Genomic DNA, 21,321 nt, shown 5'->3' with positions numbered 1-21,321 from the left:
TCACTTACACATATCTTTGAACTTCTTCCAGCTCAAATCCTTGGTGCGATCGAACATGCCCTCCTTCTCTAGCAGCAGCTTCAGCAGCGCGATCGGTTGCTGCGTGCCGTAGTTGTCCACCTGCGGCATGTTCATGTCGTCGATGAAGGTGACCAGCTTCTTGCCGACCGGCGGGCCAAAGATATCCTTCGTGCGCTTCTCCACCGCCGCCTCGATGGTCTTCTGCACGTCCATCGAGGACGTGCGGGAGGAAAAGTTTATGTTGAGCACGACGAACGAGTCGCGGTTTAGATGGCGCAAAAAGTGGGATATTACTGCCGTCTTGGAAGTGCCAGGATCGCCCACCAGAACGACCGGACGACGAACCTGTCGATTAATACGAATTAGACAAAACCTCATATCACTAAATGTTAAAACTACTTCTAGGTAATTTTCTTACCCTATTCATGAGATCCAATATTTTCTCAATCTTCATCGTGTCCATCGTCGGCACCAAGATGTCGCTAAAGTGCAGCGTCGCATCATGCACATAGCCCGGGATTACCCACTCCCAGGCCAGCCACTGCTTGCGCTCGATGTCGAAGAAGTAATCGAACAGCGTCGGCTTCACCGTGGGCAACTGGCCCGTTGTGGCGGGACTTTCGCGCGTATCCTCCGCCGCAATCATTTCGAGGTTTCGCTTGACGAACCCATCGAACCGGATGCGCGACTCCTCGAGCAGGGCGGCCCCGAGCGACAGGTACACACACTGCACAAAACCACACTCCACCACGTCCTCCTCGTGCGGGCAGGCGGAAGTTTTCATCGGAAACAGTGCGTCGTAAAACTGGCACAGCTGCACCACCATGTTCAGGTTCGTCTGGTGAATGACCAGCTCGAGCGGATCCTCCTGATTGTTGCCATCGACACCCTCGAGGATGTAATCGATCGCGGCGGGAATGAGCGCGCTGAACGTTTTCTGCAGCATCTCCTGCTCCTCCGGGTAGCGCCCCTTCAGCCACCGCTCCCAGTAGCAGACGTAGCCGAGGTTTTTCGGATCCAGGTACACCATGCCGGCCCGGGAAACGGTCGCCGGCGAAGCGTAGGCCAGGTCACCAACTTCAAACAGCAGCGCACAGTAGCTATTCAGCCGGATGCGCTCGCCGTTCGCCAGCGTCAGCAGTTTGTTGTCATCCATGACCGAGTTCATGTTCTCGATCCAGAGCGCATCGACGTCCCCGTCGAAACAAACGTAACGCCGTTCCTGGAACGTGGAATGGGGTGCAAAAGCATGTGCGGTTTTCATTAGTCGAACTCTCCTCAGGTTGAACCACGGGCAGCGTGGATCTTACGGCAGGGAAATGAATCAATAGAGCACGGAAACTGATACTTACATCGCGGTCAGTGGGTTTATTCATCTCGCGGAAAATGTTGGAGAACAATCCATCGACCCAGTCGCGCGTACTCGGATCGAGAAATCCGTACAGCTCTATCACCGAGCAAGCCTGCAACGAGCCAAAAAAAGGGTATGTATTTTTGTGAAAAGGATATTAAAAATATACACCACCGGACGGGAGAATCGGAAAGAGGACCCTCGTTTCCTATGATTGAAATTCACTCTGGGCCGGCTGCTCGACTGTGAAAGGTTTCATCACCACATATTCAATATTTAGAACATTTACAAAACGAGTGGGGGGAAAAAAGCGAAATAAATCCATCCAATCTACTAACTCTTTTTTGGAGCAGTAAGAGCAAAAAGCAACCAAACGAAGGTATCTCTATTGCTGTTGCCTATTTCGCAATGTTGCCTAGTATTGCACATGTTACCGCTCTATTCAAGAGAAAAGCATCGATTTCACCGGCATCCGACGTACCGCCATCATCTGAGATTCCGGATGGGGTGAGCGGAGCAACGGAGGTCGTAACTTTTTACCCCAAAAATGGCTGGTTTTTTCGGCTGCCTAGGATACGACCGGGCTGGGTACGAACGTTAATTTATACGTGAGTTTGCTTAGAACGGGTTGGGCCTCTGCCATCGTGGGTATTGGTTTGCCCCGCAGGCAGGCAGGCAGGCCTCCGGATCGATCGATTCGGTTGGCAAAATTGGATTGACTATTCGGGAAAGTGCATCCCGATGGATCCAATCGCACAAAGAGCTTATCTTTGCGTACCCAATTGCAAGATAACGATTATTTGCAGCATCGTTCCTGCCGGCATGCCGGACTAAATGAGGAGAGAAAGCGAGGGTTCGCAATGCATTTTTCAACACCGACTTTTTCAACAACCCATCGGTGTAGATGCAAACAATTTCAAACGCTCGTGGACCGACGACTTGCCGGAGCTTACCCATTAGCCGATATTGGCATGCTCAAGTTCTTTGAACACATATCGGCGGTCGATTGGTGTGGTGCGAAAGATGGGCATAGCTCTTTTGAATGGTTAAAGCATCAGAACGTGTAACAAAAAAAAAAGAGATTGGTTCCACTGCCAATGGTCGTCGCTTTTGATCTTTTACCAAACACACATGCAGACTCAAACAGAGTCAAAAACAAAAAAAAGCAGCGCCATGGCAAGGGATATTCCATTTTGTTATGCAAAGAACTAATGTTACATTTGTAAAGTTTTCAACAACAAAAAACCTCTCAACTACAGTGCATACAATTTGAATGCCATTTTCTTACCTTTGGATTCAGCACGGTACATTTCGTCGGCAGTCCCATGTTGGTTTGCGCTTTTATCAGCGTGTTGATGACGACCGTTTTGCCACCGCCGGTCGGACCGACCACCATCGTGGAATGGCGAGTCATCATCGTTTCGTACAGTTGCTGCACCTTGTCCATCTGCCGAATGAATGGATGCAGCCGTCATGAATATGCTAATTAAATGTTTCTCAATCACACACACTCACACACACCTGTTTCTGAATGATGATGAATCCATCAGCTAAAAGCACCTCCTTCACCGCTTCGTTAAAGTCCGGGTAGCCCACGCGGGGATAATCTACGCCGGGAAATAGGTCCTGCGGAGTGAAGCATGGTGTCATTGTTATTAAATGTCAATCAGGTTTGTTTTAAAACCATGTCACTGCCACCGGGCCTACCTTTATAAGCCCCATAAACAGTGGCACATCGTCAAACACAAACTTGGGAAAGTTCATGTCGAACAGCGTGCGCATCAGGGTGGCAGCTTCCGAAATTTCGGGCGATTTGCGCTTGTTCACGCCGGCCATCCGCAGCACAGCGTTGAGCGATCGAAGGCCCCAGTCGTAGTGGTACTGCTTGGACAGCTGCTCGCGCGCCATCTTGTACAGCACGGTCATCTTCTTCGCCAGCACCTTGGCCGTGATGAAGCCGTCCGAGAAGAGCGATATCATGCAGATCAGCTCCAGATCGGGCATGATACAGGTGACGGGCCGGAACAGGGCCTTCACCGATTCGGGCAGCTCCGTGCGCCCGGCATAGCCCGGGTTCATCGTAATGAAGATGCCGACCTTGGGATCGAGATTGATCTCGTTGCCCTCAAACTGGAAATAAACAGAGGCGTGTGATGATGGTGGGAGGCATTATTGTTGGGTTAAGTCGGCACAAAAATCCAGAGTCGACTCCGATCCGAGTTTGAACATTTCTAAACCGGCTCCGGAAGGTAGGTTCGGCCAGCATTATCCGGAGCCATTTAGAATCGTCTGGAGCCGTCCGAAATCGCTCAGAATCATTCGGAGTCAATCGTAGTCGTCCGGAGTCCACCAAGAGCACACCGCTAGAAGCATCAGGAGGAAAAGATTACACCAGACCTTAAGGCACTTACCATGAATGTTTTGACGCGGCACACGAGCGCCGTCTTAATCGTTTGCAGCTGGGTAGAGATGACACTCAGCACGGAGATATCGATACGGTTAAACTCGTCGAAACATCCCCAGGCACCGCATTGGGTCAGTCCTGTGCGTTGTTGGGAGAGCGGTGTAAATCAGTAATTGAAATATTGATACATTCCTTCGCCAAACAACTACGATGTATTGAAAATTGCTCAACAACACTGTCCTGCAAACGCTCATTTGCAAAGAAGCTTTAGCTTTTCGACTTAATTTAAACAAATAGCATTTGTAAAACCCGTTTCGGTCAACCTTCGCCCCAAATCGGGACGCACACGCCAGGAGCTGGCGAGAGCCTAACCGCACGCTCGTTTGTTTAATGCGCGCGTATTGCAAAAATTGCAACCCGAAATAGAATTGTGACTCCTGCAAGCCCACGGTCTAGCTTTTGGTCTCAACCGGTGGCGCAGGTGGCCGGTGGAGTGTTCCCCTGGCGATCTGTGGTTTTGGGCCGCGAAATTGAATCACCATTGCGAGGCACGCTTTATTTGTAGCGCAATTTGTGTTTTATATAAAGCGCAAAGCCGATTACCGATTGGTGCACGGTGCGTGTCGGGCTACGAGTCGTCTTTTTCGGCATCATCACAAACCCAATTCCCGCCCTTCAGTTTAAAGCGTGCGTGCAAAGGCAATCCGGACCGACCGGATGCATCAGTGCAAACAGGTCCTCCACCCCCGTGTTACGGCTGTGTGTGAAAAAGGTGTAAAGCCTCGTGTACACTGCCTGGCTGTGCGGTTGAAGTTATGCAAAAAGGTTTTAAACATTGGTGCCGTTGTCTGCCACCAGTTTCCTCGGTCGGTGGTGGCTGGCTGTGGCGGTCACACAATCAGCAACCATCAGCAGGATGAATTGCGCCACGAAAACCTTTGTACACTCACACACACACACCTCCTGTCCATCGTATCCTAGTACCATTTGGCTTCTGTGTGCCGAGTGTGTGTGTGTGGGGATGGAGGATTAAACCACTTGTACCGATAACTGTAGTGGCTTGTCGGCCCCAGCACTGTTGTCAGCTGGGGCTGGGAGGACTACCGGAAGCACGCAAACCGGACGGAAACACAAAACCGGGCACGAAATTACAGGTTTGGCCGTACTGCATGCGGCACACGTTATCAGATCAGCAGATATTTAGTTTGCGGATTACTGTTAAACCGTAAAATTGAGAAATAAATTTTCCGATTCAATTTGATTATTTTAATGAGGTAAAGTTGGGCGAGAGCAATTGCACAGCAGCGCAGTGGCCGCGATGAAGCATCACAAATACACACACACACACAGACGTTGTGGAGCATGATGGTATTGCTCTGCAAAAGGAAATTGTGTGCAATTGCAAGCTTTCAGTTTTTTTGAATTATTTACGACACTTTTAAAACAATCAGTTTTGAACGATTCACAATGAACAAATAATCGGTTACATTGTATCTTCCGGCTAGATAACTGACGGCAGCTACACTGTCCACACATTACACATTGGCAAATGGCCCTAGTATAAGACTGAGACGTCCAGACCGAGAACCGAAAGCCTCCCAAAAACCATACATACCTGACAGTACCGTTCCGACCGCCCGAAAGTCCATGCCCTCGCCGCAGTTCGTTACGACGCAAAGCAGTGCCATCGCTTTGGCTAAATCTTTCGTCGTTTCGGTCTTGCCCGTACCGGCAGGACCTGCACGAAACGAAACGTTTCGGGATTAGTTACAAAAGGAACGCCAGATAAACACATGTGGAAACAAACGTCCGCTTTCCGATAAGAGACAAATGTGCAGCGACTGATTGCGAAACTCTGTCCCGGTGCATCCGAAAAACAGCAACGTGCTGAGATTAGGCAGCCGTGTGTCTGCTTTGCTGCACTGTTGTGTGTTGCTGTGGCCAACATTTGTGTGTGTGTGTGAGTGTGCAAATGCCACACAGGGTGGTTTCACCGTGGTTCCCCTGTGGGGAGATTGCAGCGTATAATGGATGCAAAATCTAAATGAAAGTTGTCACCGGCACACGCGGTCACTGCAACGGCAAATGTCTTATCTTCGGTCTGCGTCGTCGTCCTCATCGTGTGCTCCGGGGGTCGGCCAGACCCATCGATAATCACTTACCAGCTGGTGCACCGCCCAAATTCATCGTCAAAGCTTGCGTGATTGTTAAATATATCCTATCAGTCAATGGCGTAATAACGAGCCGTCCATTTAATCCCATATACTCGTAACCGTAATCGAATTTTCCTATCAAATCATCGTCGTCGTCGTCGTCGTCGTCGTGGACGTCGTCAGCATCGTGTCAGCAGGTTTGGGATCGTTGTCATCGATGGCGACGGATCCGTTTTCGAGAGCGTTGTGCCCATGCACCATATGGCAATGATGTTCGACAGTGATTCGATGCCCGGGATCGTCCAATTTATGCCGGGTTCGGTTCGATGGCAGACCGAACGATGACGGTTGTCGTCGGCGAGTGCCAGAGCACAAGACGAATGTTTCGTCCATCGTACCGGGCCAGAGTCCGGCCATCCAGTCCGGGCACGGAGGCGTGTGCGCGGTGCAGTGAGGTTGGGCCGATGAGGAGCAATCAGAAACGAAATGTAATTAGTACAGGATTTGAAGTAGCTTTCCGGAAACCCAACGGGCAACGGTACGGTAAAGAACACTGAGGAATGATTGTGCAAGATACTTGGGAACCCTTTGGGGAGGAAGGAGATTGTTTCTGGGATGAGAATCAAAAACAAAGAAAAAAAACCTATCCTAGACAGAAAGAGCAGTAACAATTCGAAGAAGTGCAGTGTTGGAAAAGGTATCTCGATATGATCTACAATCATCCACAATCATCCATATGATCTACAGAAAGAACACAAGCTAAAGGCAACGTTTCGTAATAGTTAGTAACAGATTAATTTGCTGGAATTGTGAATTCACTTGAATTTGCTTGAACTTTCCACACAAATCTTACCTGTACATTGAAGCACATACAAATTATCCATTTCTCGTATCCAATAAAACCTATGGCAAAGAGATATAAATAAAGTCGAAATTAAGGTCCCAATTATTCACAAGTCTATTTCAACGCCCATCCCTCTCTTACCGAAGCTGACTTTCCCAACCGAACTCGTGAGCGTCCAGAATGCTATCCCGCACGAACCCTTCGATAATGTCCCGTGCATGCACGTCGATGGTGGCAATCGTTTTGAACTTAAGACGATCATTGGGTGTCAGATTAGCGCGCACTGCCAAAAACGAAATGTTTCTATTAGTAACCCAAACACACGCACACATTTTACCTTGGAGCTTCCCGCTTCCCAAGTTAATATTGAAGAGCTGTCGGCAAAGACGGGCCGCGCCCAAATCACGGCCTTACCTTTCAGCACGAGCTCGTCGAGCTGGCGGTTCTGCTCCTGCAGATATTCCTTCATCGCACGCTTGTTGCCGTGGCGCACCTTAGCGAACACCTCCTCGACCTCCGCCGTCCACCAGACTTGATTGGCAGCGAGACAAACCATGCCCTGGTAAAGCATAATCCAGTCCGGCCTAGAGATGAAGCCAACAGTCGAAAGGCACGGGTAGAGGGAGTGAGAGAAAAACGTGCGTAGAATATTACACCTTTTGCGGGATGGGAGGATTGGAGGGTGCCTACTAACCGTCCGAGTTCGCGATCCTTGCCGTAATGGAAGATTGCTTTCTTCGTTATAAATCGATTGGTCCGACGCATTTCCTTCAACACCTCGTTCATCCAGTTCTCGACCCGCTCCTTTACCGGCACTGTTACGGCCGAAAAATAAAAAATAAAAGCAAAATGGAAATCAATAAAGGGGACAACAAGTTTTGTAACACGCTCCCTCCCCCTCTTTTCTTCCCGATGCATGCGTGCGTGTGTGTGGTTATGTCTTGGAGAAGCCACAACAACACTTCCTTCCCTTCACGACACGCCCTCCGGACGGTTGCACAGTTTATACCACAGCGTCCGCACAAAGGACAGTTTTGGAAGGTTCGAGCGATTGATACATTCACTGTGCTATAAAATAAAGCTCCACCAGCAGCCAGCGGGGTACAACAGAACGTGAGGTAATAAAATGAAAAATTGTGAAATATTTTCCACCTCGTTGCGCTGCTAGGTCCATGGTGGTGGACGCTCAATTTGCTCATGTCGGATCCATCGAAACCGAAGCCCATCAGAGGGAGCGATGGTAGGCCTGGGAGGGTTCACTGGAGGCCGATGACGATGACATACATACCCTGGTTCTCGAACTCCATCACTTCGCCCTCGCTGGAAATCATGGCCGTTACAGTCGGCGTGTCGAATCGATCTTTAGCAAATCGTAAAGATTTTATGTTATCGAACATCTGCAAGTGCGAAAATTTGTGCGTCAATGTCTCGAGTAATTGGAACCGGCATGAGGTAACAGCTTGCAAAGTGGCAGTAAACTTTTTAGGTAACCCAGCGGTCTGTGGCCGCTTCCTGGTGTGCTGGTTTTAAACAAGCAGTCAGGTCAGGTGCTACCGCCAACCTGTTTAGTGCTGAATGTTTGATGAAGAGGACACAAGGGGCAAGCGGGAAAAAGGAAATAAACTTCACCTTTATGATGTGCTCCTGGACGCACGTCGGCTCACTGTCGCCCAGTATGGATAGCAGCTCGTCCGTCGATATAAAGTAGAACCTGTGACAGCCCCAGTGCGTGTGGGAGAAAAGATGATGAATATTTAGGTGTGCCGTGTAATGACGGCATGTCCGCACTGTGGTCCACAAAACACTTACCTTGGGAATGCTCTACGCTTTTGCTCCAGATAGTCGTTGAGCGATTTCTGACAACCGTCAAGTGCGGATCCGAGGCGCATGAAATCGTTCAAGCGGCCCGGGACAAGGCACACAGCCGTCACGAGCGGATTATCGTTGCTGTTCCGCATTATCTGATGTTTAATCACATGTCGATACACGAGAATACATCATAAAAATGTCAAGCAATTAAAGTACCGCCACCCTCAACCATGGTCCGAGTGGACAGGTCACTGTTTTAACCATATCTCACCTCACGGAATTCCTCATCGATGGTGTTGAAATTTTTGGCCTCCTCCGGCAATTGGCTGCTGATGTCACCGTCGATAAAAATGCCCTCCAGGTACAGCCACTTTCGCTGCACGCTAATCCATTCGTCGATGATTTCCGATATGAGGGTAAGATCCTTTTCCCACTGCTGAACCTTGGACATGAACGGGCCAATAAATCTGTGGAGTGAGAGACATGTTGGTGTGTGAAAAAAAAAAGGTTTGCTTGGCTTGGTGTACTCAGAGATATCTTACTGGGATGCTGCCATGGATTGTAGGTTCATGGAATTTTCTTCAAGCACTTGCATAATTTCATCCGTTGCTCCAAGAATGTGCCTAAAAATAATCAACGACCGCATTGTTTAATTGATGGAAATGGGGGCTTTGATTTCGCTCACGCTCCCTTACCCTCTCACTCGACCACCCTTCTCGTAGCGTATCATGTTGAAGCACATCCGCTCCCAGATGTCGTTTATTTCCTGCACGCTACGTTCGATCGCAAGCTCCTTGATAGCGTTATTGATGATCTCTTCGGCAATGTCCTTTCAAACGGGAAAACAGTCGCGATAAGAAAAACAATACGAAATTGTAGCTCATGTAAGCCGACCGAAAGGTATTGGTGGTTGCAAACGCTCTACGCTTCAAGAATAATAATTAGTGTGCTGACAGCCTTCGGTTCGAACATTATTTATGTTCACTCGCCGATCCACTAGCATCCAGACTTCATTAATCAGCAGAAACAGTCTCTCCAAAAACATACTCCTCCCGCTACGTACGGCTGTTTTTTTTTCATGCTCTCCCCTACATGGTGGGTAAAAAATTAATCACTGCAAAACCTACCTGATACTTATGCAGCTCCATCGCAAACATGTTCTCGAGCGTGAATCGGTCCGCTGACATGTCGAAATGTTGACCAGTTTTTTCCATTAGCTTCTCCCAGTGCCGCGTGCGCAGCGCTTCGTCCTTTAGGCTCAGCATTAGCGGAATGGACGATTTGAATTGCTTCATTTTCGTGTCCAGCGCTTGACCAACGGGCGCTTGCCGAATCTGTGCCGGTAGTCGGATGAAAACGGGAAGCGAACGAGTGAGAAATCAAATAACCAAAAAAAAAAGAAACAGTTTCTACGGCTTTTTTGCACCGGATTGGTTGTGTGTGTGTGTGTTAGAGAAGCTCACATTTTTGGGCAGCATTCGGAACTCCTTCATAAAATTGTCGATACCCTCCAGCAGTGCCTGGGGGTTTAGATTGGCCCACAGCGTGTGGGACCACTTCTCTCGGGCGACTTTCTGCTGCACGTACAGTTTGTAGACCTGGGTAGGGAAGAGCAATGGCGAAATCACATTTTATCATTCATTACCCAATTTCCTATCACTGCTAGCGACAATTCAATTAGACAAAATTGCGTTTTTACTTTGGGCATCACAATTTGACCATTTGTGTCGTTGTCAGGGCCTGCACGGCCTGCGGTCGCACTCACTTACCACTTGTATTTCTTCGTACTCGTGCTTGCATTGCAAAAAATCACTGTAATCCGTTAATGGAATATCAAACAGCTTTTCGGCATTTTCTAGAAAGCGTGGGAGAACAAAAAAACAACAAGCATACACAGTACATTTTTTAAAAGGCATCAATGTGTGTGCTTTGCTCGTTCCCGGTTGCCAGTTGCGGAACAAAGCTCAACCCTACCTAGCTCGATGCGTTGACGATCCATTAGTTCGATTTCTTTGCCGTACGAATCCATCAGCTCGACGCCCCTGTCCAGGTCAAGCCCGACCGTGCCGGGCCCTTCGGTGCGGAATTTCGTTATAAACTTTGCAAGCTTGCAAAACAGAAAGCAAAAACAACACAGTCACAATCCAATACAAACGCAGGTGCTGGTGTGCTGGCCCGGACCTACCTCGTCGCTGAACGTTTGTATTTCTTTTTGCGTAATTTCGGCAAACTTTGCCTTGGTCGGTTGCAGCTTGCCCGAACGCAGCAACGCGGAGTGGTAGATTTTTTTCCATCGCTTCTCCAAATGGTACGCCATAATCATATCGCCCAGGGGGAACTGTGTTGGTTGGAAATCGTGAGAACATTGGTACAAAAATCGTGCGACTTATTCTGCCATGCGGCGCCGCAGCTCACCTTGATGCGATGCTCTTCGAGAATGTTGTAAATCTCCTGTATTTCGTGTATTTTCAGCTCCACCGTCAGCGTGGTCGATTGAATGGTTTGTATCGTTTGCATCACTGTCTTGAAGTGAGACAGCTCCTTCACATTCTTATCCAGATCGTTCCTTAAACTCTGCACAACAAACAAACCCACTCATTAACTGAAGAACCATGAGGGCCGAGGCAAGCACCTGCGAAGCTGAACCACCTACCACCATGTGCTCGTGCAGTTCTATCATCTGCTGACGCGTCCGTTCGGCAAGAATGTTGCCCAGCGTATTGCGCCACTCGACGGCATGGTCGACGATGCCGCGGATGAGTGGCTTCAGGTTGACGCGAATACTTTTAATGTCGTGGAACGGTTTGTGCCGCTCCAGCTCATTCACGATCTGCGTGTAGTAGATGAACTTCTCGTCCAGCTGTGCTAGCGACACGTTTTGGTTGAGAAACTTCTCGCAAACGCTCATTTTTTCATACATCCAAAGGTTTCGATACTTTTGCCAGCTGGCGATTCAAATAAAAAATGGTTCAGAAGGTTGAGACGCATATCAACTGTAGAATTGGAGTGAGATTACTTACCTTTTCAAGTAGGTGAGTACCTCCGTGACAAGTTGCTGGATCGATTGCTGCAGATTTATTACCAAATCACACACCCGAGGAATCTGATTTTTACAAAAGATACATCTTAATGTACCAAACATTCTTCCTCTGCATGCTGTGCCCTCTAACATACCTGAACGACATCCTCAAAAAAGGTGAAGTAAAACTCTTTGTCCTCGCACTTGGTCACCGGACACGGAAGACAGGTTTCGGCCGTCCAGCGTTTAAAATTTTTCAATCTACCGAAGAAACAAAATTTGATACTCACTCAGCGAAACAATTGATGCAATTAAACTTCATCAGGCGCAAAGCAAAACCTTCCCCCATATGCTCACCGGAGCAGAAAATCCTTCACCGAGCTGATCATGATGCTGTACGCGTCCGTTGACGATGGTCGCATCAGTATTTCCGGCACCGTCAAGATTGCATCCACCTCGAACAGGGGCTGATTGTGCAGCAGATGATTCATGAACTTTTCCAAGTTTTTCGCTGCAAATCTGGGTGGGGCGCAGCAAAGCACGAGCAAAGCAGTAGCGGTAAGGTTTATTTGCTGTTACTTGATATTGTGCTCCAAACGGGCCCGTTCCCTTCATTCTCTCACCTGGTGAAGCAACCAAACACTTGTTTCTCCCAGTGGTTGTAGTAGTACTTCATCTCGGGACACTCGCCCGTAAACGTACCGAGCACCAGGCTTTCCAGCTTAATCAGTATCGGTCCGATGGAATCGTACAGCTGCAGCAGCTTGATCGTTTTCGCATTGCGATCCTTGGCCAGTGCGTCGAAGTACTCCCGGCACGGCTTCACGCTATCGTCCGTCTCCTTGATGGACACTTTCTTCGGCCGCTTTTGTCGCTTCTCCAGATCGGTGCCGGCATCGTCGGCCCGCACCGTTGCCATCGTCACCGCCGGCGCTCCATCGGTCGGCGTAGCGCTTTCGTGGCGCAGGGAGTCCTGGTGCGACTGCTGCTGATGGTGCTGCTGGCGGTGGGACGAGTGGTGGTGCGAATGATGGTGTTCCTTTTGTTGCGTCGGTGCTTTCAGCACCACCTCCGATGCAGTGACGCGCGCTTCCTTTGCTTTATCGCCGTCCAGTTCGAACATCGCGAACGACTCGAGCCGCTCGATACGCACCTTGATGTCGTTGCTGATGTACCCAATTTGCGATACCAGCGACGATAAGCTCTTCATTAGCTGGATGATGTAGTGTGTCGAGAGGGTGAAATGTGAAAATGTAAAGCGTTAGTGTGAGTGTAAAATTGAACAACTTTGCAGCAGTAATGCGCAGTTTACTGCTTTACCGTTTGGCACTTTTCTGCGTAAGCTCCAATATTAAACGACTGCCAAGTGAAGCGGCCCAGACCCGCCTGGATAATAGTTTCCACTTCGTACAAATGACTGCGCAAGAAGTGAACCTAGAAGAAAAAGAGAGGGATATAAGAGGAAAGAGTGGACAGAAATCGTAAAAATACTTTCCCTGCCAGATATGATGTAAATAGAATATCTTAAAACCCGTCAAGCAGACTACCACACCACGATCGCCGAATATCTTAAAAATTAACGCAATACAATTTTATGCAAATCAAAAAACCTCCCCCCACCCAACGCGACCGACTGCCAGACGGGTCTGTTCACAGGAAGTTCTTGCTTAAATCTTCAAACAGATTGAAATTGAAACCACTTGACGAATGAAGTGTCCAACTGCTTCCAACCATACGGCCGGCGCACGGGGCCGCTCCGTACCTTTCTCCCCCTCGTCCCGTGCACCAACCTGTCCACAATCCCGGGGACAACAACTTTCCGGTATACTTATCATTTGGCATGAATATTTATGACGACGGATAAATTAATACTCTCTCTCTCTCGCTCGTTGGGGCGATTTTTGCGTTCTCGGTGCGGTGCGGTGCCGTTGGTAGACACGCTCGAAATGAACACGCGCCCCACCAAGGATGCCGGGGGATACGTTCGGGATAACAGGACGAGGGGGGTGAAGGGATATACGAATTAACTAGGATTTTCCCACCGAAAACCGCTCCAAACGCCACCAGTGTGACACACCGAGGAGTGGCGCTGGTGATTTCAAAAATCAATCCGTTCCTTCGACCCAAAGTTGCTGTGCTTTGGTGAACTTCGAGCATGCATACTGAGTAGCGCGGTGTGGCAGAAATAGGCATCCCCACTTTCCCTCTCATTTCATACACCCTCTGCTCGTCGTCTCCTGCCAATCTTGCTTTGGTTTTGGTTTTGCTATCGGAGAACCTTGGAAATTGGTTTCGGTTTGTGCACGAGTGTTGTCAATAATTTATGGAACAAAGGATTTTCTTGCCCATTTATTATGGAAATGCATCTTTCGGGATGTATAAAACCCGAAAATGGAATTGGAATTGAAGAGCTGATTAACATGCCGGGGCCACAGGATGAGGGGGATAATATTATTATTTTCAAGCATTTTTGCCCGACTGACTGTGTGTCGATATTATGATGGAAGTGGCGGAATGAGACGATCATCGCCCGATTGCTCCACTTAGTGCGTAACTGAATTAAATTCGATAATATCTGAAGGATGAAAGGCATTTTGCAAGATGGATAACCTACCTCCGGAGTGGATAGATTCAGCACGATGTCGTTGTACCGGTTGACCATTTTGCTGACGCACTCCACATCGCGAAACAGTTGGTCCTGCAAAAGTTATTTAAAGGCACAGGTAAATGGTTTATGCAGTTCGTTTATACGTTGAGCTAGGATAGAAATGAGCGTTAAAGCATTAATATGCTTTTTACGTCCACCGATTCATTTCTACCTGCAACGGAAAAAGATAAAAAAAACGAACTACCAAAAACACTCAGCTCCAACCCGTCCTTTGCAGCATTCTCGGCACGACTTTGAAATATATCGCTGTCACCCGGGTGCCATAAGGTAAGGGGACGGCAATAACTTTCTACGACAGGTACCGTCCAACGACCTACGGACAAAAATCTCGGCCCAAAGGGAAGCGCCCAACCGGCCGCCCAGCACCCCTCCCTGTGGGGTGGCACTCACGCGATGCAGAGAGCTAGCTGTGCCAAAATTTAAGGTATAATACGTTGAAGCGCCGAACCTTCAACGCCGACGAAAGAGGAAGCGTTGGTGTGTCTTTGGCCGACTACCGGGTACAAATCAAACGACAAACGTCAAACTACCAAGGGGTGGTGGTGGTGGTGGTGGTGGAGCAAAAGTGGAAAAGAAAATATTGCTTACTTTTCTCATAATGGCCATCCTAATGGTGGGACTTAATGCGAATCCCAAATACTCGAACTGTTGACCTTCGTTGATGACGTCGAATATGTCTGCCCGACCGTGTGTGGAAACCATGGGCCATGTGTGCGTGTTTGTGTGGTGGCACATGGAATGAGAAGAAACAAAAAAACAATCGTATACGTATATACAGTAAATGGACGCGCCGCTAAAGACAGTGAAGCTGGCAGTCCTCTCTGCTCGCCGAAAAAGTGTAACGACCGGATTTGATATCGCCGCATCTTGTGCGAGGACAAAGGCAAACGGGGTGAGGGTGGTGTTGAGAGGTTGAGAGTCCTTTCGCCAGCGCTTTAGTGTAGCATAAATTGAATAGATGCTGGCAGCACACATACAACCAAACAAACAAAAAACGTTACTTCTGCGATGGAAGATGGCGCCGGCAGTGGACGGAGCGGACGAGAACAAGAATAAATCAAAAGCCACTTCTGTTGGTTATTGGAAATGAAAATGATAATCAGCTTGCTCCGTGTTCCGGGTTTCGGGCCGGTTGGCGTGTGGTATATCTTCTCCTTTGATAGTTGAAAAATGAAGAAACCCATCCAGTGCGAAGGTACGACGGACGGGGCTCGAAATCGCTCCTGTTTGGAGAGGGAATAGAATATTCATTCAGCCAGCTACACTGCGTCCCACTTGAGGCCAGTCCACACAGCGGCAGTGCGGTCGAGACGTTCGTGCACACCCCGGGATCTTCAAACCCCGGGATCTTCAAACCGATTATTTAGACAGCATTTTATAAGCGCAAAACTGTACGCGAACAGATAAGCAGCACCGGTAAGCGCCGACCGGGGAAAGGACAGCTCCACCTCTCAACCCATCTTCAAGCCATGCAGACCAGAGCTGACCAGAAGCACTGGAACAGAGAATGGAAAAAGCATCTTACCGTAGGAAAAGTTCAATGCAAACTTGAGCTTGTACTCGATGAGCACCGATTCGCCGATTACTTCGCGCCACGTGGGAATTTTCTTTTGCGAAACTGCTGACACCATCACTGTTTGGTTCGAAATGTAAAAAAAACGATCAAGAAAACCAAAGGAAAGAATGGAGAGTATCACACTGTTCACCCATCAAACTTTATCCCCCGCAACACAGGGAGGAAAGTAATGCTGTTTTTGTTACAACAGCAACATTTAGCGTTAAGTAGCACACCCCACTTCCCGATGGGGATGTGAAAAATCAATTTACTGGACAAAAGTTTGGCGCGCTCCAGTCGGCGCGCTACGACTTACGCTGGGCTTGATTGATTTTGAACTCGCTGGCCGGGGTCTGCGAGCCGCTGGAGGAAATCTGCGACGGTGTGTTGCGTGCCGCCCGGACCAGCTTCTGCGCGAGGGCCAGCTGCGGATCGAGCGCGTCCGGCCGGTTGACGAGCCAGCGGACCGCGGTGGCAATGTTGGTGTACCGGGACCGGTCCTTGCCGGTCATCAGGGCGGAGGGCCGCCGGGCGGACAGTTTGTCTTTCTTCGCTTTGGACGCTTTTCGCTCCTTCTGCAGCTCTGCACGGTGAAAATTGATGAAGAAAAACGGGTTAGTTACTTGGCCCAAGCAAGAACAATGTGTGGGCTCCGCAGTGTCACTACAGAAATGGCTTGATTCCCCTTCCCCACCTTACCGAGCATTGTGTCGCAAAATTCCAGCTTCAAAATGTTGCGCTTCAGCACGCCGTTCACCGTTTTGGTGCCGTACGTGGTGAACTTTTGAAAGTTGTCCTTCTCGTACGCCTGGAAGTCCTTCACCAGCTGCATGTACTGGCCGAACGCGCTGCGCTGGAGCGAAGTTTCCGCCTGCTGTTTGCTGGCCTCAAACTGGTACGCAAACAGGGTTCCGGGAAGGACAAAGAAAGCAAGAAAAATAGGGAAAAATATCACCACTTCAAAATCCGCTCCAGCTGTGTAATGTGTCATGCAGTTTTTTCAACAAAACAATAGGTGACGCTGGGCGCACACCTACCTCTCTAAACGCGGTCATAGATTTCCGGATGAAGTTCAGCAGCGAACGCACCCAAAACACGGCACCCACGTGACACGGCTCATTGCGCTGCAGGGGCGGATTGTTTTTGTGCTTCTGTGTGGGCCGGAATGAAACGGAAGATTGGAACGAAAAACAAGAGGAATCAAAATTTGTCACAAGCTGCTGGAAAAATGATGGGCAAGTTAAATGCGGTAGAATTGTAAACGACTTAATGGCAGACGCAGGCACCACTCACACACACACACACCGGTCAGGACCGTGAGCGCGCGCGCTCCTCAGCGGCTTTTGCAAAAGGCATTGCAACTTTTGAATTGATTTCCGGAAGCCATTAATAATGCCCGAGCAGCAGCAGCAGCAGCAGCAAGCGAGCGAGGTAAAGTTTTCCGGCGCTTGAGATGGAAAAGTTTGTGTGCCACCGTCGTCCCCCCTCCCCCGGTAGGCACGTGTTTTGCGGGCCGCCATAACAACAGCGTCTTGAACCGGGGAATCAATTACGAAGAACGATATAAATTGCATGGCACTTTTTTCGCTTCCACTTACGGGGGGATTGCTCTTGCTGTGTTTTTGTCCCGCGAAATTGGTGCCGACATGAGTGTGCATGTGAAAGCGTAATCAAATCTGCAACAAACAGCAACTAGCGAAACAAATGCCGCCAGGTGATGTAGAATGCTGCGCTGGAGTACCCCTTCGAATGGGTGAAGAGAAGAGTGCGGGAGGGGAACGGAAACAAAAAATGGGAAATAATCTTTCCCCTTTTTCAAATCTTTCAGTTTGGCTGCACTGTTTCTTGTTCGCAAAAACATCGCAAAAAGAAGGCAAAAAAAAAACACGACACCAAACTGAGCAAAAGTTACGATCCACCGCTGCCCGGTCCGGGTGGATTTGCTGGGAAGCTTTCCGCCGTTCCGCCGTTCTTTTCCGCCGTTCGCCCACACTCTTCGCTGCTGCTGCTGTGTCAGTGCCTGTCGCCTGCGCCTAAAGTACCTGCACTAAAAGATGACAACACATTTATTTATGTACCAGAAACTCGTGCTCAACCATGCCGACTTCCGCCAGGAATTGTTTCATAATATTTTCATACTTGGATGATAAATGCTTTGCCAATGCCGGCCGTGTTTCTATGCGGTCTAAATTTTTTATCAGCTCCAGCCCCAGCTCGGCGGACCTGTTGCATAGGAGGGGGGGGGGGGGGCAAGGTGTGTTGGTAGCACCGGCACCACCCCGGTGGCAATCGAATCCGGGCGGCCCGTTTGCGAAGGTGTTCCGATGAAGCGATGAAGAATCGTTGCAGAGCACACGTAGTTGTGCAGTCGTGTGTGAAGGTGGAAGCGATCCGGTGTGGGAAAGCAAAGGGACGAGAAAAGGGATGAGAAACAGGAGAAAACAGGGTTTCAGAAAAGGAAAAACATGTCCGAATGATGTCGGTGTGCACACACACCCAACCCCACTGAATTCACCGGATTATTGGTGATTTATGTTGCGACTAACACGGTGATTGTGTCCTCGCGTCCTCAAAAGAGTTTGGGGCCGTACTTACCGGAGCGATGGGATGCAGCGGTCCAGCGCTACCTTCGCTTCCCTCTCCACCCCCTCGACGGACTTGTAAAAGAAGTCCAGCGTTGCCTCCCAGTTGGCCAAATTGCTCGACACAAAGATGTCGTAGTCGGCCGCGATGATATGAGTGATGAGGTGATAAACCTACCCCGGCAGCAGCAGCCACCAGACCAAGCAGTTAGCGCATTACCGCGGGACAGGCACGCAGGGACACGAAAGAATGGATATCATTAGCGCTGATGAATTTCTACTTAACGTTAGGCTTTTCTTTGTGCGATGAGAAAAAGTGCTTTCGCTACCTAGGACACTATGAAAAGCCTTCCGGGAAACATGCTTTCCTGTCTAGGGCTTTTATCATGCAACCCATGGAACTCACTCACCTTGCTCAATGTGTTATCCACCTCCTCCGGATCGGTAATCATGGCTTTGAAGTTCGCATCGAAGATGTTTTCAAAATCCAGGAAAATCTAAAAATGATCACCAAAAACAAGCTTGTCAATCACCAGATGTTGCGATGCGCAAACTCTATCTCTCAATCGAAAAAAGGAAGTCACGCGTACCTGGGCAATGTTTGCCATATCGTGGCTAATGCGCGTCATATGATCGATCTCCCGGAACAACACATTCTTGTCAAACTCCCACCGTGACCCAATGCCCGACTGCTCGATCTGGGCCCGGGTGTCCATGTAGGATTGCTTCCACGCCTGCAGCAGCGTCGCACAGTTCGTGGCGCACTGGTGTATGTGCGACGCCGAGTGTCTAACGGGGGGGAACGAAACGCTCGTGTCGAAATGTCAAAACTGCTGGCTAACAAATTCACTAATTTTTCACACACCCACACAGCCAGTTCAGCCGAAAGCATAATTGGCTCGTCAGCTCATGCAAACAACAAGCCACTCACACAAACACACACATGGAGAGCGGTTTGGGCATGGGGTTGCTGCTGCTAATTAAACTTTTCCAAAACCCAGTACCCGAACGGGCCCAGGCCCCCCCCGGGTCGCCCCGGCACGGTCCCGGCGTTTGCACGTCCAGTTAATTATGATTTAGAAAGGAGCGACAACTTACTTGAAAATGGTATCCACATTAATTAATATTTTAACTTTCTCCGCAAACACGTACGATATCTTCCCGATCAGGCTGAGCATGTTCTCGTCCCGGCTGTAATAGTTTGACATCGTCCAGATGTGTCTCAGTATGATCGTTATGTTCGGTATAATGGATAGGATGAATTTGAAGTCATCACCGGTTTTGATTTTCTGCCAAGCAGGGCCGTGGGAAGAAGGGAAAGGGGCATTCGTTAAAACGGCACTCCGGCACAGAAAGGCAGCAAATAATGTGATTATCGTTGGGTGTTAGAATAAAAAGGGCACGGTGATGTGTTTTTTTTAATGGTTTTGCAACATTCGCCAGCACGGCCGAGAGTGTCAGTCTCTGGAGCGTGATTGGACCCGGTTGCCGTTGATGTTTTCGCACTCCCGATGTCAAGCCAGGACATGGGTTTCAACTTAGCCCCCGGACGGGTGGGATAATGTTGTAATAGAGATGTAATAACAACGGGAACCCCCGCAGCTTACCTCGAGATAGCTTTGAAGCATGGCCAGGTGCTCGACGTTTTCCCGGGCCAAGCACAGCGCCTCCTTTAGCTTGCGGAACCGGTCCGGCCACGCCTTCATGATGGGGCTCTGGTTGTCCTTCAAGGCGTCTAAAAGTAAGCAGTGGGAAGGTTTTCATTAGCGTCCGTACCCATAAGTTACAGTGACCAATCGGGTGACCCCGTACCGAAAACCTGAATCACAAACGGTGCCTTCAGCTGCTCGATGATGGAATTGTACTGCAATTCCCGCTCCACCCATAGATTATACTCGGCCATCGGTGTGCAATCGGTCGGTTCCTGTGAGACAAACGTCAGCCAGAGGACATTATTCTACAATGTGAAAGCTCCAGTTGCCAATCCGGCGCTTGTACCTTCTCGTTGGACTCGCGCAACACCTTCCCGATGTAGATGGACCACCCTTCGACGATCTCCTCCAGCTGCAGCGTGGTCAGCTCCTCGATGCTCGTCTTCCCGATGTCGACCTTGATTTTAAACTTATCCTCGTCCACGGTGATGTTCTCCTGGTGCGGCGCATTGTACTGCGTGGGCAGCCCGAACGCACACTCCACGTGATCGATCGTCCACTGGAGGGTGTCGATAAACTTCTCCAGATTCGCCTCGAGGTTCTGTTTCATGGGGCTTTCCTCCGGGGCGCTCGTTTCGGCCGAGGGCTTCGCCGGCTGCTGTTTGGCGGTCAGCCGCGCCTCGCCCTTCAGCTTCGACTCCTCCAGCAGCGTGTTCCACCGCTCGGTGGACGTTTGCGGGAGCGGCAACGCCCGCGCATCACTATCGCCGGTCGTCGACTCGGACGCCTTCGTTTGCGTCAGGTTCGACTCGCTGCTGGGCGTGTCGGCCAGCGACTGGCGGCTGCTGTTTTCCAGCGCCGACTCTTCGCGCAAGGCCGCGCTCGGTGACAGCTGCTTCGCCTGCATCGCCTTCATGCGAAAGTCGGACGGACGGGTGTAGTCGATCAGGCCGACGCTGGTCCTGCTGGCGGAGCGATCAGCCCCAGCAGCCGCCGCCGCTTCGTCCTGCTCCTCCACACTGACGCTCTTTTCCGGCTTGGGGCGCCTCGTGTTCGGCTCGTGAAACTGAAACTCCACGCCGGGCCGGTAGATGCGCTCCAGCATTTCCTTCGCGTTGTGTATCAGGTTGCCCCTAATGCAGCCGACGATCACTTTACGCGGCATTTCCGCCACGCAGTCCTCGAGGTTTTGGAATGTGCCTGGGATTAGAGTATTACCCGCGATATGATTACGCCAAATTTTGCTACAAACGTTAAGGCCAG

The 21,321-nt window shown here is 49.7% G+C and overlaps 1 protein-coding gene across 2 annotated transcripts in view; it reads right to left on the bottom strand.

Moving 5' to 3' along the window:
* Nucleotides 1–21,321, bottom strand: part of LOC120894075 (dynein heavy chain 10, axonemal) — a 38,829-nt gene that overhangs the window by 12,932 nt on the left and 4,576 nt on the right. For both annotated transcript variants that reach the window (XM_040296439.1, XM_040296440.1), the window contains exons 6-50: nucleotides 20,405–21,258; nucleotides 20,219–20,330; nucleotides 20,014–20,141; nucleotides 19,505–19,695; nucleotides 18,997–19,195; nucleotides 18,817–18,903; nucleotides 18,420–18,580; nucleotides 17,903–18,047; nucleotides 16,862–16,975; nucleotides 16,524–16,716; nucleotides 16,141–16,407; nucleotides 15,795–15,902; nucleotides 14,858–14,946; nucleotides 14,216–14,299; nucleotides 12,922–13,035; nucleotides 12,225–12,814; nucleotides 11,959–12,120; nucleotides 11,757–11,862; nucleotides 11,603–11,685; nucleotides 11,236–11,527; nucleotides 10,998–11,156; nucleotides 10,768–10,920; nucleotides 10,557–10,689; nucleotides 10,352–10,437; nucleotides 10,046–10,180; nucleotides 9,710–9,916; nucleotides 9,278–9,411; nucleotides 9,125–9,205; nucleotides 8,854–9,049; nucleotides 8,583–8,734; nucleotides 8,403–8,484; nucleotides 8,062–8,170; nucleotides 7,468–7,588; nucleotides 7,188–7,357; nucleotides 6,915–7,056; nucleotides 6,783–6,832; nucleotides 5,939–6,064; nucleotides 5,392–5,514; nucleotides 3,784–3,914; nucleotides 3,080–3,502; nucleotides 2,894–2,998; nucleotides 2,661–2,819; nucleotides 1,374–1,484; nucleotides 440–1,243; nucleotides 9–366 (exon numbers count right to left, since the gene is read on the bottom strand). In XM_040296439.1, coding sequence (XP_040152373.1) covers nucleotides 9–366; nucleotides 440–1,243; nucleotides 1,374–1,484; nucleotides 2,661–2,819; nucleotides 2,894–2,998; nucleotides 3,080–3,502; nucleotides 3,784–3,914; nucleotides 5,392–5,514; nucleotides 5,939–6,064; nucleotides 6,783–6,832; nucleotides 6,915–7,056; nucleotides 7,188–7,357; nucleotides 7,468–7,588; nucleotides 8,062–8,170; nucleotides 8,403–8,484; nucleotides 8,583–8,734; nucleotides 8,854–9,049; nucleotides 9,125–9,205; nucleotides 9,278–9,411; nucleotides 9,710–9,916; nucleotides 10,046–10,180; nucleotides 10,352–10,437; nucleotides 10,557–10,689; nucleotides 10,768–10,920; nucleotides 10,998–11,156; nucleotides 11,236–11,527; nucleotides 11,603–11,685; nucleotides 11,757–11,862; nucleotides 11,959–12,120; nucleotides 12,225–12,814; nucleotides 12,922–13,035; nucleotides 14,216–14,299; nucleotides 14,858–14,946; nucleotides 15,795–15,902; nucleotides 16,141–16,407; nucleotides 16,524–16,716; nucleotides 16,862–16,975; nucleotides 17,903–18,047; nucleotides 18,420–18,580; nucleotides 18,817–18,903; nucleotides 18,997–19,195; nucleotides 19,505–19,695; nucleotides 20,014–20,141; nucleotides 20,219–20,330; nucleotides 20,405–21,258 — 8,529 coding nt within the window. The remainder of the gene's footprint in view (nucleotides 1–8; nucleotides 367–439; nucleotides 1,244–1,373; nucleotides 1,485–2,660; nucleotides 2,820–2,893; nucleotides 2,999–3,079; nucleotides 3,503–3,783; nucleotides 3,915–5,391; nucleotides 5,515–5,938; nucleotides 6,065–6,782; nucleotides 6,833–6,914; nucleotides 7,057–7,187; nucleotides 7,358–7,467; nucleotides 7,589–8,061; nucleotides 8,171–8,402; nucleotides 8,485–8,582; nucleotides 8,735–8,853; nucleotides 9,050–9,124; nucleotides 9,206–9,277; nucleotides 9,412–9,709; nucleotides 9,917–10,045; nucleotides 10,181–10,351; nucleotides 10,438–10,556; nucleotides 10,690–10,767; nucleotides 10,921–10,997; nucleotides 11,157–11,235; nucleotides 11,528–11,602; nucleotides 11,686–11,756; nucleotides 11,863–11,958; nucleotides 12,121–12,224; nucleotides 12,815–12,921; nucleotides 13,036–14,215; nucleotides 14,300–14,857; nucleotides 14,947–15,794; nucleotides 15,903–16,140; nucleotides 16,408–16,523; nucleotides 16,717–16,861; nucleotides 16,976–17,902; nucleotides 18,048–18,419; nucleotides 18,581–18,816; nucleotides 18,904–18,996; nucleotides 19,196–19,504; nucleotides 19,696–20,013; nucleotides 20,142–20,218; nucleotides 20,331–20,404; nucleotides 21,259–21,321) is intronic.

This window comes from Anopheles arabiensis, chromosome 2 (assembly GCF_016920715.1).
Source record: "Anopheles arabiensis isolate DONGOLA chromosome 2, AaraD3, whole genome shotgun sequence".
NCBI lineage: Eukaryota > Metazoa > Arthropoda > Insecta > Diptera > Culicidae > Anopheles > Anopheles arabiensis.
The sequence above is the reverse complement of the archived record's forward strand: the minus strand, read 5'-3'. Positions and strand labels throughout refer to the sequence as shown.